The 26,283-nt window shown below is 43.8% G+C and overlaps 1 protein-coding gene and 1 pseudogene across 1 annotated transcript; one reads left to right on the top strand and one right to left on the bottom strand.

Moving 5' to 3' along the window:
- Window positions 1–560: 560 nt before the first annotated feature.
- On the bottom strand, window positions 561–17,028 carry LOC113534746 (vomeronasal type-2 receptor 1-like; annotated as a pseudogene).
- A 1,669-nt stretch (window positions 17,029–18,697) lies between these two features.
- On the top strand, window positions 18,698–22,443 carry LOC113534613 (extracellular calcium-sensing receptor-like). Its single transcript, XM_026927533.3, has 6 exons — window positions 18,698–18,945; window positions 19,084–19,375; window positions 19,586–20,416; window positions 20,818–21,045; window positions 21,284–21,407; window positions 21,533–22,443. The coding sequence occupies exons 1-6, from the start codon at window positions 18,698–18,700 to the stop codon at window positions 22,441–22,443; spliced, it is 2,634 nt and encodes an 877-aa protein (XP_026783334.3).
- The last annotated feature ends 3,840 nt before the right edge of the window (window positions 22,444–26,283 follow it).

The following is a 26,283-nucleotide window of genomic DNA, read 5'->3' as shown; positions in this document are numbered from 1 at the left end:
TTTAGGAGCAAACATACAGATAAGCAATCCAAAAGTGGAGGCCAGAATGGCAAATATCTCCACTGCTACTGTGTATTTCCCTGGGGTGCTGTTGTGTGCAGGTATGAATGAGATCCAAACAGCAAAAAAGATCAACATACTGAATGTGATTAATTTGGCCTCATTAAATGTACCTGGAAGATTCCAACCCAAAAAGGCCAGAACAAAGCAAACACAGGAGAGGAGACTAATATAACCAAGCACCAAATAGAAGTACAGAGGTAAGATGTGTTCTTAAAAGGGTAAGGGGGTGCTAATGCCAACCAGCTAATGCAGAATATGGCTTAGCCTGCAGTGCAACTGACAATAAATGCTCTTTGCTGAGGAGGTCCAAGTCGTTTGAGGGAACTGGAGCCAGGCAAGGTGGAGTACAAAGCCAGCAACACCACAATGGTTTTGACTAGTATGCAGGAGATGCAAAGGACAAGAAACACCAGTGAACAGAAAAAGCAGAGTTTCAGTGACAGCAAAAGCAAGAAACTCAGCTCTGCATTGGACCAGTAGTACAGGGGACACCGGATTCATTCTGTGGCTCCTGCAAAAAACACACACACATATTTATGGAAGGTATACAACCTATAACAGCACATACTAATGTGTTCTATTCTTCTTCTGCCACAGCATTTGTCATACATTTTATCCAGTTACAGTTTAATATGTTTAATGTTGAGAAAGCCCAGTGAAACAAGTTAGCTCTTAATATCGCTTATTAGCAGCTATAAATTGTTATTTCCTCACTTTTTCTTAAAGTGTGCATAAAAATGCATAAAAGAAAGAAAGAAATACATAAAAAGCTACAAAATGCAAAATCCTCTTTCAGACATTCCCATGGTGGAAAACCTAAGAACATCTGAATGTTTGCTCACACTTCCATAAATAAAAAAATAAATGTCTTGTTACAGAAAGCTTTACCCTATCAATGATTACACATTTTTCTTTGTAAAATAACAACACATTTTTAATCCATTTATTATTATTAATATTAGATTATGTGGAGTGCCTGCCATGCAAGTCCCTGCGCCATTACTATAGAAAGGATAAAGTATTAGAATGAGCATATTAATATAAATCTGTGATTTGCTGCTGCACTACTGTCAGAGCTGTTCTGACAGAAAATTGGTCAACAACTATTGACCCATCAAATTTGTGAATTCAACAGGACTTTGTTACAAAATTTGATACATTATATTTGTCACATTTATCACCTCTATAATGACAATTTTTGTGATGACAATGTTCTGTGCTGCACAGTACATTGCAGAAATTAATGCAAAAATAAATAAATAAATAAATAAAAATGTAAGACAAAAGGAAAAAATATGGTAAAGTGTTAAAAATAATTATTCAGTTGGGCATGATTTGTGCATATACTGTAGAAACACATTTATGTACCTATCACTACATGTCTTCACAGCTATGTTGTATATTTATTTCCTTTTTACCTGATGTATTGGTGAATTCTCCCTCGGTACAGGGCAGAGAGTTGAAACAGCAGATGGGTTGGCCTGGTCGTGTGGCCTGTCGAGTCCCAGGAGGACACAGGGCCATACACAGAAAAAAGGCACCTGCAGGACAATGTACACTGAAATTAGCTTGTAAAAATTCACAGGGAAGTAAAACAAAAATTTATCAAAAGTACACAATGTGAAATACCTATAGCATAGCAAATTACTTAAAAGAAATGTGATTTTAAGATGTTCTGTTATGCATTATTCAAGGTCATACTGTGAGAAACAATGAATAAAAGCATGCAGTTAACTAAAACTAAATTAAATAGTTGTTTTATTTTTCATACTGAGCACCTTGCTCTGCCCTCCTGTCCACTCTATCTAGTCCATGTCCATGTCCAACAGGGGGCTGAACCATCATAGCTGCCCACGCTCTGAAACATGATTCCACCTTGGCCATCTTTCTGCCAGTTTATGATGTCATACACAGGTACTGGATCACCATTCTCATCAAAATAAACCTTTTCTCCAAACTGGTTTGTGAAATTCACTCTCCTCTGATAAAGCAACTGTAAATAAAATGCAAAGTGAACAATATGAATGTTATTTAAAATTTTAAAACATAAGGTATAACAAAAGTAATATTTTGCAATATAGAAAGCAAAAACTGTATGATCCTTTCAACTGTCCAGGTGTGAATTCTGCCCCTGTGTTACAGCTTCTCTGGTCTGAGTCTTGTGCTATGGATGTGCACTGTAGTAGGTGGCATAGAGCATGAGCAATAGCATACACTGCCTTATACACATTATAGGAAACCCGCACCGGAGTCACGCTTGTGTAGATGCTTTCAACCTGCTCAAGATTCTCCAAGCCAGTACAGAGTGGCTTGTCCAAGCCCTCACTGCTGGCATAATCCAGCTGGCAGTTAAACTGTTTTTCCCAGAACATGTTAGTGAAGACTGGGTTATCTGAGGACCATACCAAACTCAGCCAGCCCAGAGATATTTGCACCCCTGGGGGAAAATCACAGGGTCCCAGTTAACACATGCTGGGGCTGTAAGAATACTGGCAGTTACCCAGGATTCACTGTCCACCCACTGCCAGCCTGTCAGGTTCCTCAGTGCCACCTCTGACAGCAGCTCTAGAAGTTGAACTTCTGAGGCAATCACTCGGGCTGTGGAAGTCTCCAGGGCATCAGTAATGGCACTGATCTGTTTTGGGGTGGGCACTTTTGGGATGGTGCGATGAAAAGCCACACAACCACCCAATTCTTCCAGCTGATCAGTGAAGTCTTGGATTCCGTAACAGCCATAGTCATCCTCTGTGCCAATTGTGCCCACCCAGCGCCAGCCAACATTGGACATCAACTGCACCAGTGCCTGCACCTGGAAAACATCACTGGGAACAGTGCGGTGGAAAGTTGGGTACATGTGCTTATCAGTCAGACATGTACAAGTCGCAAAGTAGCTGATCTGGAAGTAGTTAAATTGAAAGAGAGAATGAGAGACAGATAGACAAATAAAGTTTCTCTTTAGTGGGAAAAAAATTTATTCTTTCAGAGCCATTTCTGTACGTGAGGCTATGTGAGTGTGTTGTGAGGAATAACATTCAGTGGAATTTTTAAAGCAATGCTAATCAAATATTCATATTCCCTAAGAGCCATTGTGGCTACACATTTTCATTCCAACCAAGCACAATTGATACCAAAGTTATCATCATTAGAAGACTCTTTACTGAGGCCTCTTTCCTGATGATTCAACATTATTTTAAGTTGAATGAAATACAATAAAACCTAACAATATACCACTGTAAATCAAAGCAAATGAAAAAAGATTAGATTGTGTAAACATAATTATAATGGATATTATACAGACTTTCATTATGTATACATAAACTTTATCAGGGATCAGAAAGGGGCTTTCCAGAGGTACATGAGTAGAAGATGTAAATTAGAGTAAAATTACATGTAGGACATCACAGTAAATTAGTTTTAATGAGGCCAGTCATTGAATGACCGTTAAAGACCAACGTTAACTAGGTGTCTTTATTATTTCTAAAATGTCAGTTCATTTTCTTCAGTATTTCCACAGTCCTCCACTGTGTATCAAAATAGAAATTATAGGATTGTGAAGGCAATAAAAAGACAGTAAAATAAATATAACATGGCAGTGTTAGGTTTCTTTCCCTCACTGTCAGCATCTTTTAAGACAAATCTCACCATAGGGATCTCAAAAGGCCCAAATGTGTGGGCTACAACTCTGGTTGGTGTAGATGATGCTAGGCCTATGATTGCAGGAACAGGAGCTTTAGAGAGGCAAGGAATGCTCCTGGATTCAGAGCCCTCTGTCTCTCTCTAGTGTGGACATGATCATAGCTGTCTAGAATCCGATAACCCAGCTTGACATGTGCCAAAAGCCTGGGGTTCCTGTTTATCTCTTCAATGGCAAACACCATAGTCTGGATCCAGTGGAAAGCCCTCAGGTCAAAGCTGAAATGACAGAGATAGTTGTGTAAGAATGAGAAGGAAAGTCCTGTAAAAGTAATACTGAGATAAAGAAACACAATGTGGAAAAGAACAATGTTTCACATCATAGAGCCAGTACAGACCTGCTTTTACGTATTCATCAGTATATCTATTCATTTTCCATTCAGAAAAATACCACAATGTGTGGAACCTAGACAGAGCCAGAACCAGTGATCTCTTAGTGATTAACACAAGCATTCTGTACTGGAGCCAACCTCTCACGTTCCTTTCATGTGGATGTCTTACTTCCAGAGACTGATCTCTATCACAACATGCAGTATCACTGACCCACTACACCTCTGAACCTGTGATCTGCTTGTAAAAACATGATCAGGTTCTGGAGCTATGTAATGCAGGGGGAAGAACCCTCCAAGAATATAGAAGAATATCATCTCCATCCATCATCAAATCCCCCATTCTCCGACAGTCACTGCTTGACTCTGAGGGCTCAACCTTGGGCCAGAGGAGTAGAAAAATAGCCAACAGTGCCACCTCACCCAGTGGCATATTTCCAAGTGTCACAGAGGCTTCTGGGTGAATTCATGGGCATGGATGTCCCCACTTGGAGTGTATGGCAGTCTGGAGGACTCAGCTTTATAAAAGATCTTAAAGTCATGTCCTCTGCTTTCAAAGGTGATTGATATCTGCACAGGCTAAACAGGATGAAGGAAAGTTGAGAGATGTTTGGATGCTGTCGCCCCCCACTCTCATGCATTCACTCAGGTTTGTCTACGGTGGAGTGGCTGGCTGCCTTATGTCCCAGGGTGCCCTCATGTCTGTGTTAGCTTCTGGCTCTACCTTTTAGTTATGCTGTCATAGCTAGTCTTGCTGGAGTCCCTGCTTGCCCTCTGCACACAAAGTATATTGTCCTTAACCATTAGAGGACAAAAGCTTACCTAACAATTTCTCCCTCTCTCTCCATCTCTCTCTCTCCCTCACTCTCTCTTGAGCTACACATGCTACTTCTGAGATGCCAGTGCTCCTGACCCCTTATGCTCCTCGTCACTGCCTGACCCATCCTGATGCCCCTTCTGCTCCTCCTCGCTGCTTGACCCATCCTGATGCCCTACTTCTGGTTGGAGATCTCATCGGTTGAGTTCGCTTGCTGCTGCTGGAGGTGGCCCCCTTTGGTTTGCTGGGGATGGCGCCACCTGGGGGCTGTGGAGATGGCTTGGGGATCACATATGGGGAGCTATACTGTAATGGCTTGGGACTGCGATTGCTGTAGTGGCTTTGGGGCTGCAGTTGCCACAAGCACCTTCGTACTCAGGACTCCATCAGTGGACAGTGGATAAATTTTAACCAACTGGAATTCTTGCAAAAACTGTGATGAATTTATTGGTTGCACAATTGCACTATTTGTCCATATAGTACACAATAATAGAAGGGATTTATTTATAATTGTGCTATCCGTTGCAATCAGATGAGGATGAGTTCCCTTTTGAGCCTGGTTCCTCTCAAGGTTTCTTCCTCATATCATCTCAGGGAGTTTTTCCTTGCCACCGTCGCCTCTGGGTTGCTCATTAGGGATAAATTCACAGGGATAAATTCACATATTTACAATATATTTTTTTGTGAATCCATTTATTTCTGTAAGGCTGCTTTGTGACAATGTCCATTGTTAAAAGCGCTATACAAATAAAATGAATAAAATTGAGAGGAAGAAAACAATGACCTGAGCCCTGAACTTGGTGGACAATGTTAAATAAATTAGTGGTGGTAATTATTACAAACTGAACAGAAACAAACAAAAAAACATAGATAGATAGATAGATAGATAGATAGATAGATGTTAGTAAATTGTTTATGTTAGATTGGAACTAATGCAATTACATGAAATACACATAATAGTGGCCACAATTTCATTTTCACAATTTCATTTTTCACACATATTTTAATGTGTGAATGTGAGAATTGGGCAGTGGTACCTCATTGGTTAAACTGTTGGACTACCGATCAGACCTTCATGATCCTAGCACCACCAATCAGCCACTGCTGGGCCCTTGAGCAAGGCCCTTAACCCTCAACTGCTTGGTTGTATAAAATGAGACAAATGTAAGTTGCTCTGGATAAGGGCATCTGCCAAATGCTACAAATGTAAATGAGAATTTTGTGCCTTGTGCCTAGTGCCCTGTTTATAATTGACAGTGAACTTGCTGTGTTGTATGGGGAATATTACGATATTTACAGAGACAAGTGACAAGTTAGACTCCACAATATTAATAAAGACAGGTCCAATATTGCCATCTGCAGGATCTGAAGGAGCTTACTTACTATTTCTGAGGCAAGCAAATGTGCAACATGACACTATCACCCTTTTGAAGTGATATACATACAGGTTCTATGTCAAAAGGCTCATGACAGGTGAAAAAAAGAACAGAAGGACAGCATCTTTCTATGTATATACATACACACACACCGATCATTCATTATTTTACTGCTCTGCTGATCACTGATTTATGAAAGGAATCGCAATTAATATTACACACATCACAAAATGCTTAGAGACATGCTGGTTTGAAATAAATTTATATATAAAACAATCAGCCATAACATTAAAACCACCTGCCTAATATTGTGTAGGTCCCCCTTTTGCTGCCAAAACAGCTCTGACCCATGAAGGCATTTACTCCACAAGACCTCTGAAGGTGTGCTGTGGTACCTGGCACCTGATCTTTTAAGTCCTGTAAGTTGCGAGGTGAGGCCTCCATGAATCAGACTTGTTTGTCCAGCACATCCCACAGATGCTCAATCAGATTGAGATCTGGGAATTTGGAGGTCAAGTTAACACCTTGAACTCTTTGTCACATTCCTCAAACCATTCCTGAACAATTTTTGCAGTTTTGCAGGGCACATTATCCTGCTGAAAGAGGCCACTGGCATTAGGGAATATTGTTGCCATGAAGGGGTGTACTTGGTCTGCAACAATGTTTAGGTATGTGATATGTGTCAAAGTAACATTCACATGAATGGCCTTTGTCAAAGTCACTCAGATCCTTACACTTGCCCATTTTTCCTGCCTCCAACATATCAACTTTGAGAACGTCTCCAGGTTACGTATGTAACCATGGTTCCCCGAGGGAACGAGACGCTGCGTCACGAAACGCTATGGGAACGCCCCCGCGTGACCACGCTCTGAATCACGTGTCTAATCCATCCAATGGATGGGCGAGACGTCACGGGCGGGGTGACGTAGCGACCCGGAAGCATAAAAGCCCGAGCGGCGAGCCCCGCGTTAGCTTACTGGAAAATGAAGCAAGCGCCGCAGGGACGCCGGAAGTGTGGCACCGAGACGCAGCGTCTCGTTCCCTCGGGGAACCATGGTTACATACGTAACCTGGAGACGTTCCCCTTCAGGAACTCGAGCTGCGTCACGAAACGCTATGGGAACGAGTATACCCATGCCGCCAGACTTACAAGTCCCTGCCTCCAGGAGGAGGCAAGCCTAAGGCACAAGGACAGAGGAGCCGGGAGTGGCTCGGGTATCTAGGTCATAAAACCTGGCAAAGGTCAGGGGCGTGGACCATCCCGCCGCGTTGCAGATGTCCTGTAAGGACACACCTGCCAGAAAGGCCTTAGAGGCCGCCACCGCTCGGGTAGAGTGAGCCTTGACCCCCAGGGGACTGGGGAGACCAGAGGACTCGAAAGCCAGAGAAATGGATTCTACAATCCACCGGCTGAGGGTCTGCTTAGAAGCAGGAAAACCCCTCTTAGGGGGACCAAAGCAAACAAGCAACTGGTCCACCTTTCTCCACAGGGCAGTTCTGTGGACGTACGCGTCCAGTGCTCGCACTGGACACGTACAATTAAGCTTCCAATGGTCGGGCTCCCTAAAGGGAGGAGGACAGAAAGCCTGCAGCACGACCGGCCGTGGTGCCGAGGAGGGGACTTTCGGTACGTACCCCGCTCGGGGGTACAAGAATGCTTTGGCCAAACCAGGCTCAAAGTCTAAATAGGAAGGGGCCACCGAGAGGGCCTGAAGATCCCCCACTCTCCTAAGAGAGGAAATTGCCAAGAGAAAGGCAGTTTTCAACGTCAGAAGACGGTCCGAAATCTCCTCTATGGGCTCGAAGGGGGGTTTGCAGAGAGCCTCTAAAACCACGGCCAGGTCCCACGAGGGGACCCGAGATCGAGCTGGAGGTCTGATCCTCAGCGCACCGCGGAGGAAACGTGTCACCCAGGGGTGCCTGCCCACTGACTGGCCATCGAGAGGGGCGTGGCAGGCCGCAATAGCCGCCACGTACACCTTCAGGGTGGAGTGGGTCAGTCCCGCGGAGAGGCGGGCCTGCAAGAACTCCAGCACTGTACCAACTGGGCAGTGAACAGGGTCAAGCCGGCGGTCTCCGCACCAGGAAGTGAAAAGTTTCCACTTCAGGGCGTACAGTTTCCTCGTAGAGGGAGCTCTGGACTGGAGGATGGTCTCCACAACCTCGGTTGAGAGACCGGAAGCGCGGAGTTGTGCCCCCTCAGAGGCCACACCCACAGCTTCCACAGCTCCGGGCGGGGGTGAAGATGGCCCCCCGCCTGTGAGAGGAGATCCCTCCTGATCGGAATCTCCCATGGGGAGCCGTCTAGGAGGGAAATCAGGTCCGAGAACCATACTCGGCCCGGCCAGAACGGGGCTACTAACAGTAGACGAATTCCGTCCCGGCGCACTCTCTCCAGAACTCCCGGGAGCAGAGCGACCGGAGGAAAGGCGTACAGACGCAGCCTCGGCCACGGCTGTACCATGGCATCCAGTCCAAGAGGAGCTGGATGAATCAGAGAGAACCAAAGGGGACAGTGCGACGTCTCCTGCGTCGCAAACAGATCCACCTGGGCTCTGCCGAACATACGCCATATGAGCTCCACCACCTCGGGGTGGAGTCTCCATTCCCCGGGCACCAGCCCCTGCCTCGACAGGGCGTCCGCTCCCACGTTGAGATGACCAGGGATGTAGGCCGCTCTCAATGAGAGGAGGTTCCCTTGGGACCACACAAGGATCTGGAGCGCCAGCCTGTAAAGGGGGCGCGAACGCAGACCTCCCTGGCGGTTGATGTAAGAGACCACCGTCGTGTTGTCGGTGCGCACCAACACGTGGCGGCCTCTTAGGTCTGGGAGAAAGTGTTTCAGAGCTAGAAACACGGCCAGCATCTCCAGGCGGTTGATGTGCCAAGTGAGATGGCGGCCGCTCCACAGACCACGGGCAGGACGGCCACTCATGACCGCTCCCCATCCGGTGAGGGACGCATCCGTCGCTAGCACTACGCGGCGACCAGGAGCTCCCAGGACCGGGCCCTGAGACAAGAACCCAGGTTCTCTCCACACAGCTAAGGCACAGCGGCATCGCCGCGTGACCTTGATCATGCGGAGCGGGTTTCCTCTGTTTCGGAAAAACCCCCTGGTCTTGAGCCACCACTGTAGGGGTCTCATGTGCAGCAGGCCAAACGGTATCACGTTGGACACAGCTGCCAATAGGCCCAGCAGTCTCTGAAACTGCTTTACAGTGAGTGACCGGCCTACTTTCGCTCTCGCAACCGCTGTGAGGACCGACTCGATCCGAGCAGGAGACAAACGTGCCTGCATCGTGGTCGAATCCCACACGACGCCTAGATAAGCGGTTCTCTGAGCTGGAGAAAGCACGCTTTTCTCGGCGTTTAGTCTTAACCCCAGTTCCTTCATATGGGCGAGAACGGCATCTCGATGCCGAGCCGCCATCTGCTCTGAATGAGCTAAAATCAACCAGTCGTCGATATAGTTCAGTATGCGGATGCCCTGTAGTCGCATAGGAGCCAGGGCAGCATCCACGCACTTCGTGAAGGTGCGGGGTGAGAGTGCTAGGCCGAAGGGAAGAACCCGATACTGGTAAGCTTCGCCCCCGAAAGCGAACCTCAGGAACTTCCTGTGCGGGGGAAGGATGGAGATGTGGAAATACGCATCTTTTAGGTCGATCGTGACGAACCAGTCCTCGGACCTGATCTGAGACACGACCTGAGTGACCGTAAGTATCCTGAACTTCAGTCGAGCGACTGAGAGGTTCAATTGCCGCAAGTCCAAAATGGGACGCAGGGGCCTGGGCCAAAACCATCAGGGCTTCTTAGCCGCGGCCCTTCTGGACATGAGGACGGTCCTCAGATCCGCCTTAGTGCCCGAAGGGCCGGGCCCAGAGCGACGCTCTGCTTTTGGGCCTCCCTGTAGGAGGGGGCCGTACACGGAGGGGGCTGCCCCCGCCCGGCAGCCCCACGAGCTAGAGAGCGACGGGGGAGGAACCGCTGGAACGCCGCCGCCTGAGCACGGGCCTGCTGGTATCTCTCGACGACGGAGTCTACCGCGTCGCCAAACAGGCCCGAGGGAGTAAGCGGGGCGTCCATGAGCACGACCCTGTCCTTCTCTTTCATATCGGACAGGGTCAGCCAGAGATGCCTCTCCGCCGCCACCAGGACTGCCATAGACCGACCGATAGCATGGGCGGTCTCCTTGGTGGCGCGGAGGGACAGATCAGCGGCCCACCTGAGCTCAGCTACCTGCTCAGACGTACTCTCCCCCTGCTCATCCAGCTCTTTAAGCAGGTCAGCCTGGTACGCCTGTAACACCGCCATGGTGTGCAGACACGCACCGGCCTGACCTGCTGCTGTGTACGCCTTGCCTACCAGCGCTGAGGTGGTCCGCAGCGGCTTGGTAGGCAACGCCGGAGCCTTCAGGGACGATGCAGCAGCAGGGGACAGATAGCTGGCTAGCGTCTGTTCAACCCTGGGCATCGCCCTGTAGCCGGAGTAGTCCAGCCCCGCCACATTAGCGTAATGGGAAGACGTGGGGCTGAACAACCGGGCCGAAAATGGCCTATTCCAGGACCTTGACACCTCAGTGTGGAGGTCCGGAAAAAAGGGCAGGCTCCGGGGCGGAGGTGGCGGCCTACTGCGCAAAAAACGCTCCTCCAGTCTAGAGCCCTGAGGCTCAGGCCGTGACTCAGCGGGCCAGTCAATGCTAAGCTTAGCGACTGCCCGCGCCACCACCTCGAGCAGCTCCCCGTATTGAGGAGACTGCGGCTCAGGGTCGACGCTCTCCACATCGACCTCCTCGGAGGACGATAGGTGGAGCGCCAAGTCCGCTCCCCGGGGGGAAGAAACCGCAGAGCGTGCTTCCGAGCCCAGGGAGGGGACAGAGGACCTGGAGGGTGAGGAAGGAGAAAGGGACGGGCCCGTCTCCATTCCCTCCGCCAGGTCCATCTGCAAGCCCCACGAGCGCAACCGCCGCTCTGCCTCGGCAGAAGCGGGGCCGGCACCGCGAGGCACGCTAGTGAGGGCTCCCTCCTCAAAGAGAGCCCAGCGGGAGCGGAGAGTGCGCAGCGGTAAACGCTCGCAATGTGCGCAGCCGGCTCCCTCGAGAACCGACTGAACATGCTCCGCTCCCAAACAGGCAACGCACAGACTGTGTGTATCCCCGCCCGTAATAAATCGCGGACAGGGAGGAACACACGGCCTGAAGCGCTGCCCGCTCTCGCCCTTCGTCTTATCCTTGGCTTTAGGCATGCCAACGATAAAACACCAATCAGACAAAAAATAGACAGACAATAAACACAGAGTGCTTGCTGAAAACAGGAAGCTAACGCGGGGCTCGCCGCTCGGGCTTTTATGCTTCCGGGTCGCTACGTCAGCCCGCCCGTGACGTCTCGCCCATCCATTGGACGGATTAGACACGTGATTCAGAGCGCGGTCACGCAGGGGCGTTCCCATAGCGTTTCGTGACGCAGCTCGAGTTCCTGAAGGGGAACCTTAAATTTCCGACTACGCCACTTGGGCACCGCCCAAGAAAATAAACTGAGCCCAACAAGGCTCGCACAGGTTCGCTTGTCACACAGGGTCAGAAACAGTGGGTTCCCATATAAAAATCTTTTATTTCAACTGAAGAAATACAATGTTAAAAAGCAACACTATGTTCATTCACTCATTCACACTTTGCACCCAAACATCTGAGATTGCATCTCTTAACAATGACAGTTAGACACGGACAGGCTCTTATTCTCGAATGGAACAATTCACTTTCTGCAATTAATACACACACCCAGTGCACTCACACAACCACCTCCCAAGGAGCACGACACCCGTGAAGGAAGCACTGCACCAAGAAAGAGCCTCGGTTCCTGCCAACACAAGAGACATGAGTTAAAATAAAATAAATTAGAAAATCAAAAACAATTCTAAAAAAAAGAAAACAGAAACTTAAACAGGATATAACTAAAAAGAAAAATAATTAAGCAATCTTGACAATAAAAATAACAAAAAAAAAAGAAAGGAAAACAATAATGTAGAACATAGAATGTAGAATGTAGAACGTAGAATGTATAACGTAGAACGCGGAGCACCCAGGCATGCGTAACACTCGGCCATTGTGCCCCCTTTAATAAAACAAATTAATAAAGGGTTAATTTTGCTAAAGTGTTATAACATTTTAAAAATATCAGCAAAGTGTACATACATACCGTTGTGCACTTCCGGGATGGACACTAAAGGACAGACAGCAGGCTTCTTCTAACGCGAGATAGAATGCAATCTATTGCCTGAACATGCAAGCCCCCTAAAATAAACTAAAAGGAGCATGCAGTAAGCATCTAATTGCCTTAATTAAAAAAAAAAAAAGAAAGAGAGAGAAACCACAGCACAGTGCCACCAGCGATTTCCAACACAACAACAGCGTGTCGATGACGTCACAGTCCACCAATGATGACGCATACGAAACCACATACCCTTGCAGTTTTTATACTCTCTAATGCGTCTTCTGATTGGCTAAAATTTAACAAGGAGAGTAATCACCTCTCCTGTCACACTTACTTGGTGTTATTTGGTCCTTATTCTTACAGTAAGATTACAGTGAGAGTTATTAAAATATTCAGTCCACCAACATTCTTGAAAGGTAAAACCCAGCACACAGATACTAAACATGACATACTTTGGTATGGCGATTAACTTGCCAGGTATGGGTAGGCATGGGTAATATAGGTTACAGATCATAATGACACAATTTCCAGGGTTATCACTGGGCTAGTGTAGAGATTTGATACATTTGACTACATAGAAATATACTCCATGCAATGAAGAGGGTCTTTATCCTGTGCTCTGTGGTGGTCTGAAAGGCTGATTCGACCGACCCCTCTGTCTTTGAACAGTTTTGATTAAAACATCACTGCCTGATTTGCTCTGAGGTCCTACAGCATCATCCTATGAGTATTTTCCATCACCTTCATTGCTGTGAGTATGTCTACTGTCTTTTACAAGGACAAGACCTATATAGTCAGGGCCAACAACTCTGAGCTGAGTTTCCTATTAGTTTTTTCTTTGGCTTTGTTTTCCTTTGTTCACATACTTTCACTGGTCAGCCCTCTGACTGGTTCTGTATAGTGCGTTAATGGCCTTCAGAGCTACACTGCCAGGTAGTAATGAAATGGTTTGGACCTCTGCAACAAACACTCGGTGGTCTTGCATTCACTCTCATACAAGTCCATTTTATTTGTTTGCTTTGGTTAACAATACCACCTCTTTTCCCCATCAAAAATATAAATGTGTACTGGGATATATTGGATGTTTTACTTTGGCTTTTCTGTCTTGGAAGTTGCCAGATAACTTTAATGAAGCTAAATTCATTATATTCAGCATGCTCAATTTGGATAACCTTTATTCCAGCTTATGTAAACTCTCCTTGAAAATTCACAGTAGCTGTGGAAATATTTGCTCCCAAATGTTTTTTAATTGTATTTAGGCCAGAGCAGAATACCAAGATGCGACTTATGAGTAAAGTATCCTCTAAGGCATTTTGAGACCCTCAAATAAAAAGCAAAGGTACCATGAAGGGCCAGCATTTTGTTACAATTTATGATGTTGTATCTGAACCTCACCAATATATAGGATAATATATTTTTTATACATTATTTGTAAAAATCCAAAGCATCAAGGTGTACAGTCATAAAAGTAAATAGGATCATGCTTACATGTACATGGTACATTAGCAACTGAAATATACCACTAGAATAATCTTATGTTTTAATATACATAGAGTCAGCTTTATAAAGATCTTTACATGTGCATCATTACTGAAAATAAAATATTCCTGCTGAATCAAAATGGAAGTTTAATATCTACATACCTACATTAGTTTGTTAAATATTATTTTCATACCAAAATAATAACCATTCCTAGTCTCTGAATCTAATGAACATTCATTGATTTGTACGCCCTCATTCCATTTCCACTTAGATACTGATGTGTACATCACTGATGTGTATATACCGGGTCATGAAATGAATGAAACTTTTATGGACATGTTTTTGCACCAGGTATGGTAACATAAATAAAAACCTGTTTCTCTGATTTTTATGACTATTTTATTTTTAATCTAACTGCAATGCAACTGACAGTAAATGCTCTTTGCTGAGGAGGGTCTGAAGAATGCCTGAAGCAGGCCTTTCCTAAAATAGTATTGGTATAAACTCCAGTGTGATTCAGATTTAGATTTCAAGAAGTAGTAATAGAAGTAGTAAGTTGGTCAGATTGTTGTGCAGAAAGCAACAGGATGTGTGATGAAGACCCTGTGGTGGTAGGAACAGAAGGTGGTATTACATTCTTGGTAGAAGGGGAGAGAGGAGGTGGACAGAAGTCACAGACAGGACAGGCTGCTTGAGAATAGGGAGAAGGATATATCTGATCTCATATACTCACTCTAATATATGGACTGCTCTTGATAATACTCACTTGTTGTTCAAGAAGATTGGTCATTCTTTTAGCTACCTAAAGCTAATTTTGATCCTTCTTGAGATGGCATTGTGCCTGGATTTTCTTAGCTAGGGCTTCTCTGGCTTTGATTGCTTCTTCCTGGAGCTGTTGGGCCTTGAGTATCAAGTTTATGACATTCCATATCAGCAGCTGTGTCCTCCTCTATCTGACATTGTAATTCCTCCAATTCACATGTCTTTAACTTCTCCTCATGGCAAGGCAGCTTGGATGTCAGAGAGACCATGTCTGGGAGACCTGTGTGAAGCACTGTGTCACGAATGACAGCTTAGACCCAAATGATGGTTTGATCTGGCAGGGGAAGGAGGTGCCTCTGGTCAAGGAGCTACTGGGTGCATGAGAGGAGGGATGCAAAAGAGTGGAATGATGCAAAACATTTTCAAAGCAAACTCAGACACTCCATGATAAGCACAAGAGCACAAGTCTCCCTTCTCCATGAAAACTCACAATATGGAGTCATGTCATGTTCACAGCCTTCATAAAGGTATTCCCTACACACTCAGCTTAATTATAGAAAGTCTGCAGCTCTAACAACTAGTCATCAGAACAGCTGAACTCTCCCTCAGTGCAAGGCAGACAGTCGAAACAGCCAATGGGTTGGCCTGGTCGCATGGCCTGTTGAGTCCCAGGAGGACAGGGGGCTGTGCGCAGAGACAAAGGCACCTGCAGGAAGATGTACACTGAAATTAGCTTCAGCCCATCTGGCTCTACTCTCCTGTCCACTCCATCACATCTATGTCCATCTTGAGCTGCTGCCAATGAAGGGCTGAACCATCATAGCTGCCCATTCTCTGAAACCTGATTCCACCTCGTCCATCTTTCTGCCAGTTTCTGATGCATTACACTGGTACTGGCTCACATTTTCATCAAAATACACCTTTTCTCCAAACTGATTTGTGCATCAATACTGCATGCCTCTATCCCTTGTCTAGGTGTGAATTCTGCCCCAGTGCTATAGCTTCTCTGGTCTGAGGCTTGTGCTATAGACGTGCACTGTAGTAGGTGGTGCAGAGCATAAGCAATGACATATACTGCCTTATTCACGTTAAAGGAATCCCGCTAGGACACTGGGGCTGTAGGAATACTGGCATTCAGGATTCACTGACCATCCACTGTGACCCTGTCATGGTCCTGACACCCCAGATAGCAGCTCCAGAAATTGAAATTCTGAAGTAAATACTGCAGTTACCTGGGCCATGGAGGCCTCCAGGGCATCAGTAATAGCACTGATTTGTTATGGGGTGGGCAATTTGGGGACAGTGCTGTAAAAAGCCACACAGCCATCCCATTTATCCAGCTGCTCAATAAAGGCTTGGTTTCCATAGTGGCTAGAGTGGTCCTCTGTGCCCACCCAGTGCCAGCCAAAATGGGCCATCAACTGTACCAGAACCTGCACCTGGAAAACATCACTAGTAACAGTATGGAGGAAAGTTGGGTACAAATGCTTATCAGTCAGACATGTGTGGGTTGCAGAGTAGCTGATCTGGAAGTAGTTAAATAGAGAGAAGGAATGAGAGAGATAGACAAATAAAGTTTCTCTTTACTGGACAAAAATTTGTTCTTTCAGAGGAATTTCTGAATCTGAAGCTGTGTGTTGTGAGTAATAACATTCGGTGGAATTTTTAAAGCAATGCTAACCAATCATTTGCACCAAGAGCCATTGTTGCTGCACATTTTCATTCCAATGAAGCACAGTTGATACTGAAATAATTGGTTATTAGAAGATTGACTGTAGACTAATACGGACATGAACACAGCTGCCAAGAAACATTGTTTTTTTTTCCACAATGAGGAAAAAACACTTTTAATGCCATATAGCACAGCATAGACCTACATTTTCCTAGCATAGGCCTACTTTTAACTACCTTTATTCATCAGTTGATTTATTCATCTTTATTCAGAAATGTACCACCATGTATGGAACTTCCTTAGTAACTGAGACAGGCATTCTGTACTTGAGCCTCTCATGTTCCTTTCATGTGGATGAATTACTTCCAGAGCCTGATCTCCATCAGAATATGTAATTTCACTCACCCACTACACCTCTGACCTGTGTCGGGCTGCTTAAAACCTGATCAGGTTCTGGAGCTACATAATGCAGCAGGATGAGCCCTCCAAGAATAACATCTCCATCCTTCTCCAGCACATTAGGATCAAATTCCCCCATTCTCTGACAGCCACTGCTTGACTCTGAGAACTGAAACTTGGGCCAGGGGCGTAGAAAAATAGCCAACAGTGCCAGCTTACCCACTGACATATTCCCAAGCATCACAGAGGCTCCTGGGCAAATTCATGGGCATGGATGTCCCTGCTTAGGGTGTATGGCAGATGTCATGTCATCTGGTTTCATAGGTGCCTGACATCTACACAAGCCAATACGGAGGAAAGAAGGTTGAGAGGATAAAACAATAACTTGAACACTGAACAGACTTGGGTACTATGGACAGTGTGAAAGAAATTAGTGGTGGCAAATATTACAAATACAAACAAACAAACAAACAAAATAAATAAATGTTAGTATATTACTTACATTAGATTAGAACTTATACAATTACATGAAACCACAATGTGTTTCAGGTTTTACAACAGATGTGAAGACAGATCCAATATTGCCATCTGCAGGATCTAAAACTGAGAGTCACTGGCTCCAAGATGTATTTCAGAGGTAAGTAGTAGTAGTGTGATATGAGATTGTCACCCTTTTGAAGTGATGTAAATACACATTCTATGTCTCAAGGCTCATGACAGGTGGAAAAAGGGACAGTATCTTTCCATATCCTGGAACCCCTTCACTGTTTACTAGGCAAATATAGAACTGAGTTTAAGGGTTTATGTGATTTTAAAAAACTATAAGACATGTCACTGGTCTCTATCTTTGGCCTAATCTGACTCATTCGACCTCTCCAGCCTGTAAACAGTTGCCATTCTATGGCCTTGGATGAGGCTCAAAGGCGACTATGCCACTATTATTGCTGTCCCAAGACTATGGTACGGTTTATCCATTTTAATAGCCATTTAAAGTCTAATTTACTCTCCCAGATATATGCTTTCTAAGATCTATAGCATCGGTCTTCAATCTGCAAAGAGCTGGAGGAAGCTGTTCTACTTGTTTAATTTGTGCAAACTATGTCTAATATTTGGTTGGTATGAAAATCTGCAGCTACACTGCCCCTTTGCAGATAAAACTGAAGACCCTGGTCTATAGCATTTAGATGTTTTGTCTTGTTCTCTCTTGTGATTGTCAGCAGTAGTGCATTTGAACTCAAAATTTAAATATTACTTTAGATGCATATTATTTTCCTTTTCCTCTCTTCCTTTTGTTCTTTTAAGCTCTACATTTTATTGGACTGAACAGTCCTACGGCTTTTAATATTGGAGAAGTGGCTGAAAAGTTATAATAATGTGTTTGGGGGGAAAGTGTGGCAGTTCATTAGGTCAGTAAGATTTACCTGGTAGTCTAGATGACTCATGTATTAGCAGAAATTGCAGTGATTCAAGAATAGAGGAGTGTTATCACTGCCATGGCACAAATAGATAACCAACCCAAAGTTACACTACAGGATGTCTCTATTGATTCTTCTGAAGGTGCTTGGTAAAGTACACTGTAGAAACAGAATAGTACTTATAAAACAATTAAAATGGACAAATAACAAAGAGCAAACCATGTTGAGTAAATATGCATGCAGCTTTCCTGAGCTTACACTTAAGCTCTCAAACATACAATATATGTACCTTCAGTAGGAAAACATAAATACTATAAAAATTATAATAATCAACCAATTCAATTACATGAATTACATATATAAGTAAGTTTAAATATGATGTCATTATTTCCATAGAGGCCCACGTGACCTCACCAGCTATATAAAACTCTACCACATATTTACCACAGAAAGAGAAGGAGAAAGAAGCAGAGAGAGAGAAAGATGTGGCCTGTTTCATATCTGTATCTGTGCTTAGCCTGGAGCTCATCATTGGCCCTTTCTTCCTCCACATCTTCAGTCACTGGCTTGGACCTAGACTCAGGATCCTGTCAGCTCCGGGGCCACTTCAGGCTAAATGGGATGCGCCACGATGGAGACCTTATTCTGGGAGGCCTATTTGCAGTCCACCTTCTTACTGTGTTTCCAGAGTTGAACTTCACAAGTGAGCCGGAGCAACCCTACTGTGAACAGTGAGTGGGTTTTACAAAACACCTGTGAGTGCACTCAGAGAAAAAAATAGCACAGCAGGATTACACAATTTATTGAATACACCCATTTTTAGTTTTTGACGCACATGATCTATCTCTTTGTCTGTGATATTGCCACAGGTTTGACATGGCAAACTTCCAGCAGGCAATGACTATGGTTTTTGCTATTGATGAGATCAATAGAAATCCCAACCTGCTTCCTAACATCACACTGGGCTACCATCTGTATGACAATTGCGTGAAGCTTGCTGTGGCATTTCGGGCAGCCACAGCTCTGATCAGTGGAACTGATGAAATTGCCTCTGGCTTGAACTGTACCAGTTCTTCCCCGGTGATTGGGATAGTGGGGGACCCGGGTTCTACTCACTCTATTGCTATCTCTAGTGTGCTGGGGTTGTATCGAGTGCCCATGGTAAAGATTCAGGGAAAGTTCAGTTTGCTTCTAAGAATTGAGGGGAAATGTAGCTTGTGTTTTTTTTTCATCAATTACATTCTAATGATTAGGAAGTCCTTCTACTTTCTGAATGTTATATCTTCCATGCTCTTTTATTTTATGGCTGCTTTTCTTTTGCACATTTTCTATCTATCACTCCCTCTTGTTTTCTTTCTCACTTTTCTTCAGGTGAGCTACTTTGCCACTTGCTCCTGTCTCACTGATCGGCATCAGTTCCCCTCGTTTTTCAGGACAATCCCCAGTGACGCCTTTCAGGTGCGTGCCATCGTCCAAATCCTGAAACGCTTCGGTTGGACCTGGGTGGGCCTGGTGTACAGCAATGATGACTATGGTATCTATGCTGCACACTCCTTCCACCAGGATGTTCAGGAACAGCTGGATGGCTGTGTAGCTTACTCTGAGATGCTGCCAAGGGACAACAACCATAGAGATGTGGAGCGTATTGTCAGAGTGATCAAAACCTCCACAGCCAAGGTGGTGGTGGTGATCTCTACCGATGCCTACTTGCTGCCATTAATGCACGAAGTGTTTATGAGAAATGTGACTGGAAAGCAGTGGATTGCTAGTGAAGCCTGGGCTACCTCGTCCATCTTCCTCACACCACGCCTGCTACCATTCCTTGGAGGAACACTAGGAATTGCCATCCGTCGTGGAGAGATTGCGGGGCTTCGGGACTTTCTGCTACACTTGCGCCCTGACATACAGCCTGTAAACAACATGGTGCGTATCTTCTGGGAGGAGATGTTCGGATGCAGGTTTGATTCTGATGTCATGCAGACTGCTGGGGAAGACGAGAGAATGTTGTGCACAGGGGATGAAGATCTGAGCAGCACAAATACAGTGTACAGTGATATGTCCGAACTAAGAGCTTCCTATAATGTATATAAAGCAGTTTATGCACTAGCTCATGCCCTGCATGACCTCATACAGTGTCAGGAGGGCAAAGGGCCCTTTAGTGGTCACAGCTGTGCCAGAATATCCACCCTGCAGCCTTGGCAGGTGAAACTGAGGAATACACACATGCTTATTGAAGGATTGCACAAATGCCACACACATTGCAGTGAGAAGAAATATATGCATACATAATTTGACATGTATTCTTTTATAACCTACAATCAGGAATTGCTAAAGTAGCAGTTCTGTATTTGAAAATTATTTAATTATTTAAAATCCCCTACTGTTCCAACACTAAAAATATCTTATGTGTAAAGCTAATTTGAATGTTTAAATATAGTGAAATTATTATTATTATTATTATTATTATTATTATTTTTAATGCACTGTGTGTGAAGCTCTGTCCTAAAATGTGACGAGTTTGTATTGTAGGTAAAATGTTCTTGTCAGTCAAAGCCAATCAAACACCTGTCTGCCTGTCATGTCTCTTCTAACCACTTGCATAGGTTGTCCACTACTTACAGAGAGTGAATTTCACCACTGGCTTTGGGGACCATGTATCCTTTGACAAGAATGGCAATCCTTTGGCTATCTATGATATTATGAACTGGCAGCCAAACCTGGATGGGTCGATCAGGCTCCACACAGTTGGTGTGGTGGATGAAGCTGCACAGACAAACGATGTCCTTATGCTGAATGAGGATGCTCTGTTCTGGAACTTTGAGACAAAGAAAGTAAATCACATACTCATAAACAACAGGGAGTATATAATGTGATAGAAAACTGGCTTAAATTTTAAATCACATTCGCAATGCTGGGATTTTTTTTTCTTTATTCATTTATTCTTTCTAGTCAGTGCATTTTTTAACTCAGTATCATTCACATGAATATCACCAATAGTAAGCACACAATAAACATACAGCAGAAGTAATGCATTGCTGAACTGATGAATCTGGACTCTCCATTCCTTAGCCACCGAGGTCTGTGTGCAGTGAAAGCTGCCCCCTGGGCACAAGAAGAGCCAGAAGGAAAGGAATGCCCATCTGCTGCTTTGACTGTTTGCCCTGTGCTGATGGAGAGATCAGCAACAGAACAGGTGAGCATGACCTTTATGTTTTATAAATGATAAAGTATATCAATGTGTGTTAAAATATGTGCTGTTCATTTTTGGATAATCTCTCATGTCCCTTCCTCCTGTTTTCTTCTCTCTTTCTAACACAGATTCTATTGAATGCACTGCATGCCCTGATGAGTTCTGGAACAGCCCAGAGAAGGACCGTTGTGTCCCAAAGGAGGTGGAGTTCTTGTCCTATGAAGAGCCACTGGGCATCTCCTTAACAACAGCTTCGTTGTTTGGCACCTGCTTCTGCACTGGGGTTCTGATTGTGTTTGTGCATCACCGCCACACCCCAGTGGTCCGGGCCAACAACTCTGAGCTGAGTTTCCTGCTGCTCCTGTCACTCAAACTGTGCTTCCTGTGTGTGTTGCTGTTCATTGGCCAACCTCAGCTGTGGACATGCCAACTGAGGCATGTGGCATTTGGTATTAGCTTCGTATTGAGCGTCTCCAGCATCTTGGTCAAAACCGTGGTGGTTGTGGCTGTGTTTAAGTCTTCTCGGCCAGAAGGCCAAAATGTTATGAAATGGTTTGGAGTGGCCCAACAGCGAGGTACTGTGCTGGTCCTCACAGCCCTCCAGGTGGTTATATGTACAGTCTGGCTGGCTACAGCATCTCCCACACCCCACAAAAATACTCACTATATCAGCTCAAAAATAGTCTATGAATGTGCTGTGGGTTCTGTCATGGGGTTTGCAACTCTATTAGGCTACATTGGCCTGCTGGCTGCTGTAAGCTTTCTCCTGGCTTTCTTAGCAAGGAACCTTCCAGATAACTTTAACGAGGCCAAATTCATCACCTTTAGCATGCTGATATTCTGTGCCGTGTGGATCACCTTTGTGCCTGCATACGTCAGCTCTCCAGGGAAGTATTCTGTGACTGTAGAGGTCTTTGCTATCTTGGCATCTAGTTTTGGGCTGCTGGTAGCCATATTTGCTCCAAAGTGCTACATTATACTCTTACACCCTGAGCGGAACACCAAAAAGGCCATCATGAGTCGAGCACCACAAAAATGAATAGCTCCAAAATATTAATTGCTGAAAAATTATACATTATTCAATTGCCTGCATAATAATATGTCTTATTTAAAGTTTCATGAATATTGCATATTGTGTAAGATTTACTGGAGCATCATCTTTCATCCATGTTGTTGCTAGTCTCTGGAGACCCAGATCTGCCAAAAATAAGATTAAAATAATAAACACATAAATCAGAAGATGACTGTATTATTATTTCCTTTGATAGAAACATGCAGTATAAACCATAGTCACCCATAATGTCAGAAGCACAAGAGATTTCCTACTTCAATGGGACCTTAATTTTGGACATTTAAATAGTAGCTTCCATACCTAATTTCTTTAGGTTATGCTCTTAGAAAACATATAATTTAAATAAAAATGGTTCTGCTCATAAACACCCAATCCCTAAGGTCAAAGGCAGGTGGCCACAAATTATCGGTATCTACACAAATACTGTACTCGAATGCTTATAGAGACCATTGGGCTGTGTCCTATAGGAACATAGGATGTTTTTCACATTTAAACATAGCAATGATCTAAAAACAATAATTATAAATCTGTGGGCTACAACCCATTTATTGGAATGTACTGGCTCCCCAGAGGAGCGGGCAATATATTCAAAAGTAAAATAATCAGTAAAATGAAACTGTTATGTAGAATATAAATATAGGATTTTATGTATAGTTATTTTTGCTAAAATAGTCAGTCGGTAATCAAAATTTGAGTCAAGAAAGTTTTAAGATTGCCTTGGTTAAGTCTAATTTTTAGCAATATTGATTGTTGAGTGATATGTACACATGCATGGAAAACCTGGCTTCTATTCTGTGTGTCATAGACTGGCAATGGTTCAGGCAATCAGAAAATGGGTTAGAATAGGCAAGGCAAATTTGATAAACTGACCACATCAAAACCAGAAGAATGCAATCAATAGTGACAGCTTGCTAACCTCAATAGTGATTATCTAGGATTAATACTTTGCAATAAACTGAGGTTTGTGGTGCGTATTTGTACTAAACCCATAATTAGGAACAGGTCTGTGTGAATAATAGTCTGCGAAGTGATAGTGAGTTAAGGGTCATGTATATTAGTTCATTATTTGGTGCAGGATCCAGCAAAGAGTGTATGAGTTACAAAGTACATTAGAACTAAATTAGTACTATATGAAAGCAAGAAAAAATGAAATTAAAATTCAAATGCAAATTCCAAGTGGGCTTTCATGTGTCTTGCACTGAGGAGAGGCTTCCGTCTGGCCACTCTGCCATAAAGCCCAGATTGGTGGAGTGTTGCAGTATTGGTTGACTTTCTGCAACTTTCTCCCATCCCCACACATCATCGGGTTCTTACCAAGACCCCAATTGCTCAGTTTGGCCGGGTGGCCAACTCTAGGAAGAGTCCTATTATGGATTATGGAGACTACTGTGCTCTTGGGAACTTTCGATGCAGCAGAAATTTTTTTGTAGCCTTCGCCAGATCTGTGCCTTGACTCAGCCTCATCTCTGAGCTCTGCAGCTCTTCCTTTAACCTTTTGGCTTGTATTTTGCTCTGATATGCATTTTCAGCTGTTATTCCTTATATAGACAGGTGTGTGCCTTTCCAAATCATGTCCAATCAATTGAATTTGCCACAAGTAGTCTCCAATAGAAATATTGTAGAAATATTTCAAAGATGATCCAGAGAAATGATATGCACCTTTTGCAGAGTTTCACAAATCTGATTTTGCTTTATCATTATGGGGTATAGAGTGTAGATTGATGTAAAAAAAATATTTAAAGCATTTTAGCATAAGGCTGAAACATAACAAAAGAAAAAGTGAAAAAATGAAGGGGCCAAGACATAAGCACATGTACAAATACAGTACATAGAGGTACATACTTGTAACAGTGGTGACTCAGAAGCAAAGTAAAGATCCATGTGAAAGAGGTTTATTACAGATCACAATAAAGAATGTGAAATTACAATCCAAAAATCCAAAATGCAGGCATTGGCCAAAACACAATTAGTCAGGTTCAGCAAGACCAACCTGATCCAAACAGATCAGATTCCAAAAAGAAATTCCATACCACAGCAAGGGTTCAAAACATAATCAGCCAGACAGCAACAAGAAGGTCAAAACTTACACAAACACAGGGAATGGCAAGACTTTATAAAGAACAACTATACTGTTGTATGCAAAAATGTGGGCACCCCTCACTAAATTATATTTGAAGTGAAAAGAAATTAACACAAACTCTACAGGAAACTTTTTTTTTACATTCTGCAAATGGTAATGCACATTTAATTTGTACTGAATGAAAAATGTAATTGTGCCATGTTTGACAAAACTTTGAACACCCCACTTAGTCAATATTTATTAATACCCCATTGGCAAATATCACTTTGCTATATTCTTGGGTCATCACGTGCACAGCATGTTTAAGATCTACCCACAGATTTTCAAAGATGTTCAAGTCAGGGAATCTTTGGCTTATCTAGAGGTTGTTTTGCATGTTTCAGATGGTGCCTTTTGTGATGAAGTACTTCTGATGACTCTTTCATGCAGATCAAGTTTGTGCAAGCAAAATTTATAATACTCTGGAATTATTTACATTCTGAGATGTTACTCCTGGAAGGGTGTCCAAACTATTACACATGCAATAAGGATTTACAAGATATACAAAAACCTTCAGTTTCACATTATAATATATTATAATGAAGCAAAACATTTTTTAACTTATTATTTACATGCTCATGGAAAGTTTTTGACTGAAATGACCTTTAAATATCTGACGTTTTAATTTTAGAGAGTGCTGGTTTGTACAGGCATTGTTAATAACTGTGGCCCAATACTCAGCCACTATTTTCTCTGGGAGTTATGAAAGGTCTAGGCCTCAAATCATCCCAGCCATTATATTCTGGGTCAACACAAATCATTGGCACTGAAAGGACTACTGGACAATTTCATATACAGATGCTAAGAAAAACACATATTTCTTATATATTTATATACACATATATTTCTTATATAAATTATATACAATCATAGGAAAAAGAAAGTACACCTTCCTTCAATAACATGTAGAACACTGAGTTAGTTTTGAAACTCTGTTTATCATTGGTGGAATTCATGGTGGTCAAGACATACTATCTGCCAAAGGAGTTCACAGTCATTGTTATTGTGACTGTGTCTATCCCCCTACAGCTAAGGCTAAGGACACACTACAAGAACTGTATGGGGCCATTAGTGAACTACAGTCTGCTCACCCTAATGGCTTTTTCATTGTTGCCAAGGATTTTAACCATGCAAATCTGAAAACTGTTATAGCAAAACTATCTGAACTTGTCAATTTTGCGACCTGGGGAGCAAACACACTGGACTTGGTTTAAGCAAACGAACAGAACACCAGTGCCAGTGAGGAAGTCCAGTAAACACGGTGCCAGTGGGGAAATCCACCCCTCCCACAAACGACCAGGTAGTCTGCTTTTCCTGAGCACATGTGAGGAAAGTGGTAGGATGCTAGCACCCGTAGCAAAGCTGTGGGACCTATTAACCTATTAACCGGGGTGAGTGCTCAGAGATTGCGTGGAACATAGACTAATATTTTGTTTAAGGCTACAGATGAACATTGCAGTCTACTCTATATATTCTATTTAAAAAAATAGAGTTCATCTATGCTCAGTCTAATATTTTATAGTTGCATAATGTTACAACCACTCCACGTATTGCGCTAGTAAATTTAAATAAAAAAAACATACTGTTTAAGTAATGTTTTTGCACTGTTTGAATTTCTGGTGATTTGCTATGTGACCTGCTCATATCTGAGTTATTAGCGTCAGTATACTGGACAGAACAGCAGAAAT

The sequence above is a fragment of the Pangasianodon hypophthalmus genome, chromosome 6, assembly GCF_027358585.1.
Source record: "Pangasianodon hypophthalmus isolate fPanHyp1 chromosome 6, fPanHyp1.pri, whole genome shotgun sequence".
NCBI classification, from domain to species: domain Eukaryota; kingdom Metazoa; phylum Chordata; class Actinopteri; order Siluriformes; family Pangasiidae; genus Pangasianodon; species Pangasianodon hypophthalmus.
Note: the sequence above shows the minus strand (reverse complement) of the source record. Positions and strands in the feature narration are given on the sequence as shown.

Excerpts from the sequence above, each read along its gene's own strand:
- LOC113534613 (XM_026927533.3), top strand. The coding sequence starts at position 18,698 with ATGTGGCCTGTTTCATATCTGTATCTGTGCTTAGCCTGGAGCTCATCA. Across the intron at positions 18,946-19,083 it reads GAGCAACCCTACTGTGAACA|GTTTGACATGGCAAACTTCC; the intron begins GTGAGTGGGTTT and ends ATATTGCCACAG. Across the intron at positions 21,046-21,283 it reads GGAACTTTGAGACAAAGAAA|CCACCGAGGTCTGTGTGCAG; the intron begins GTAAATCACATA and ends TCCATTCCTTAG.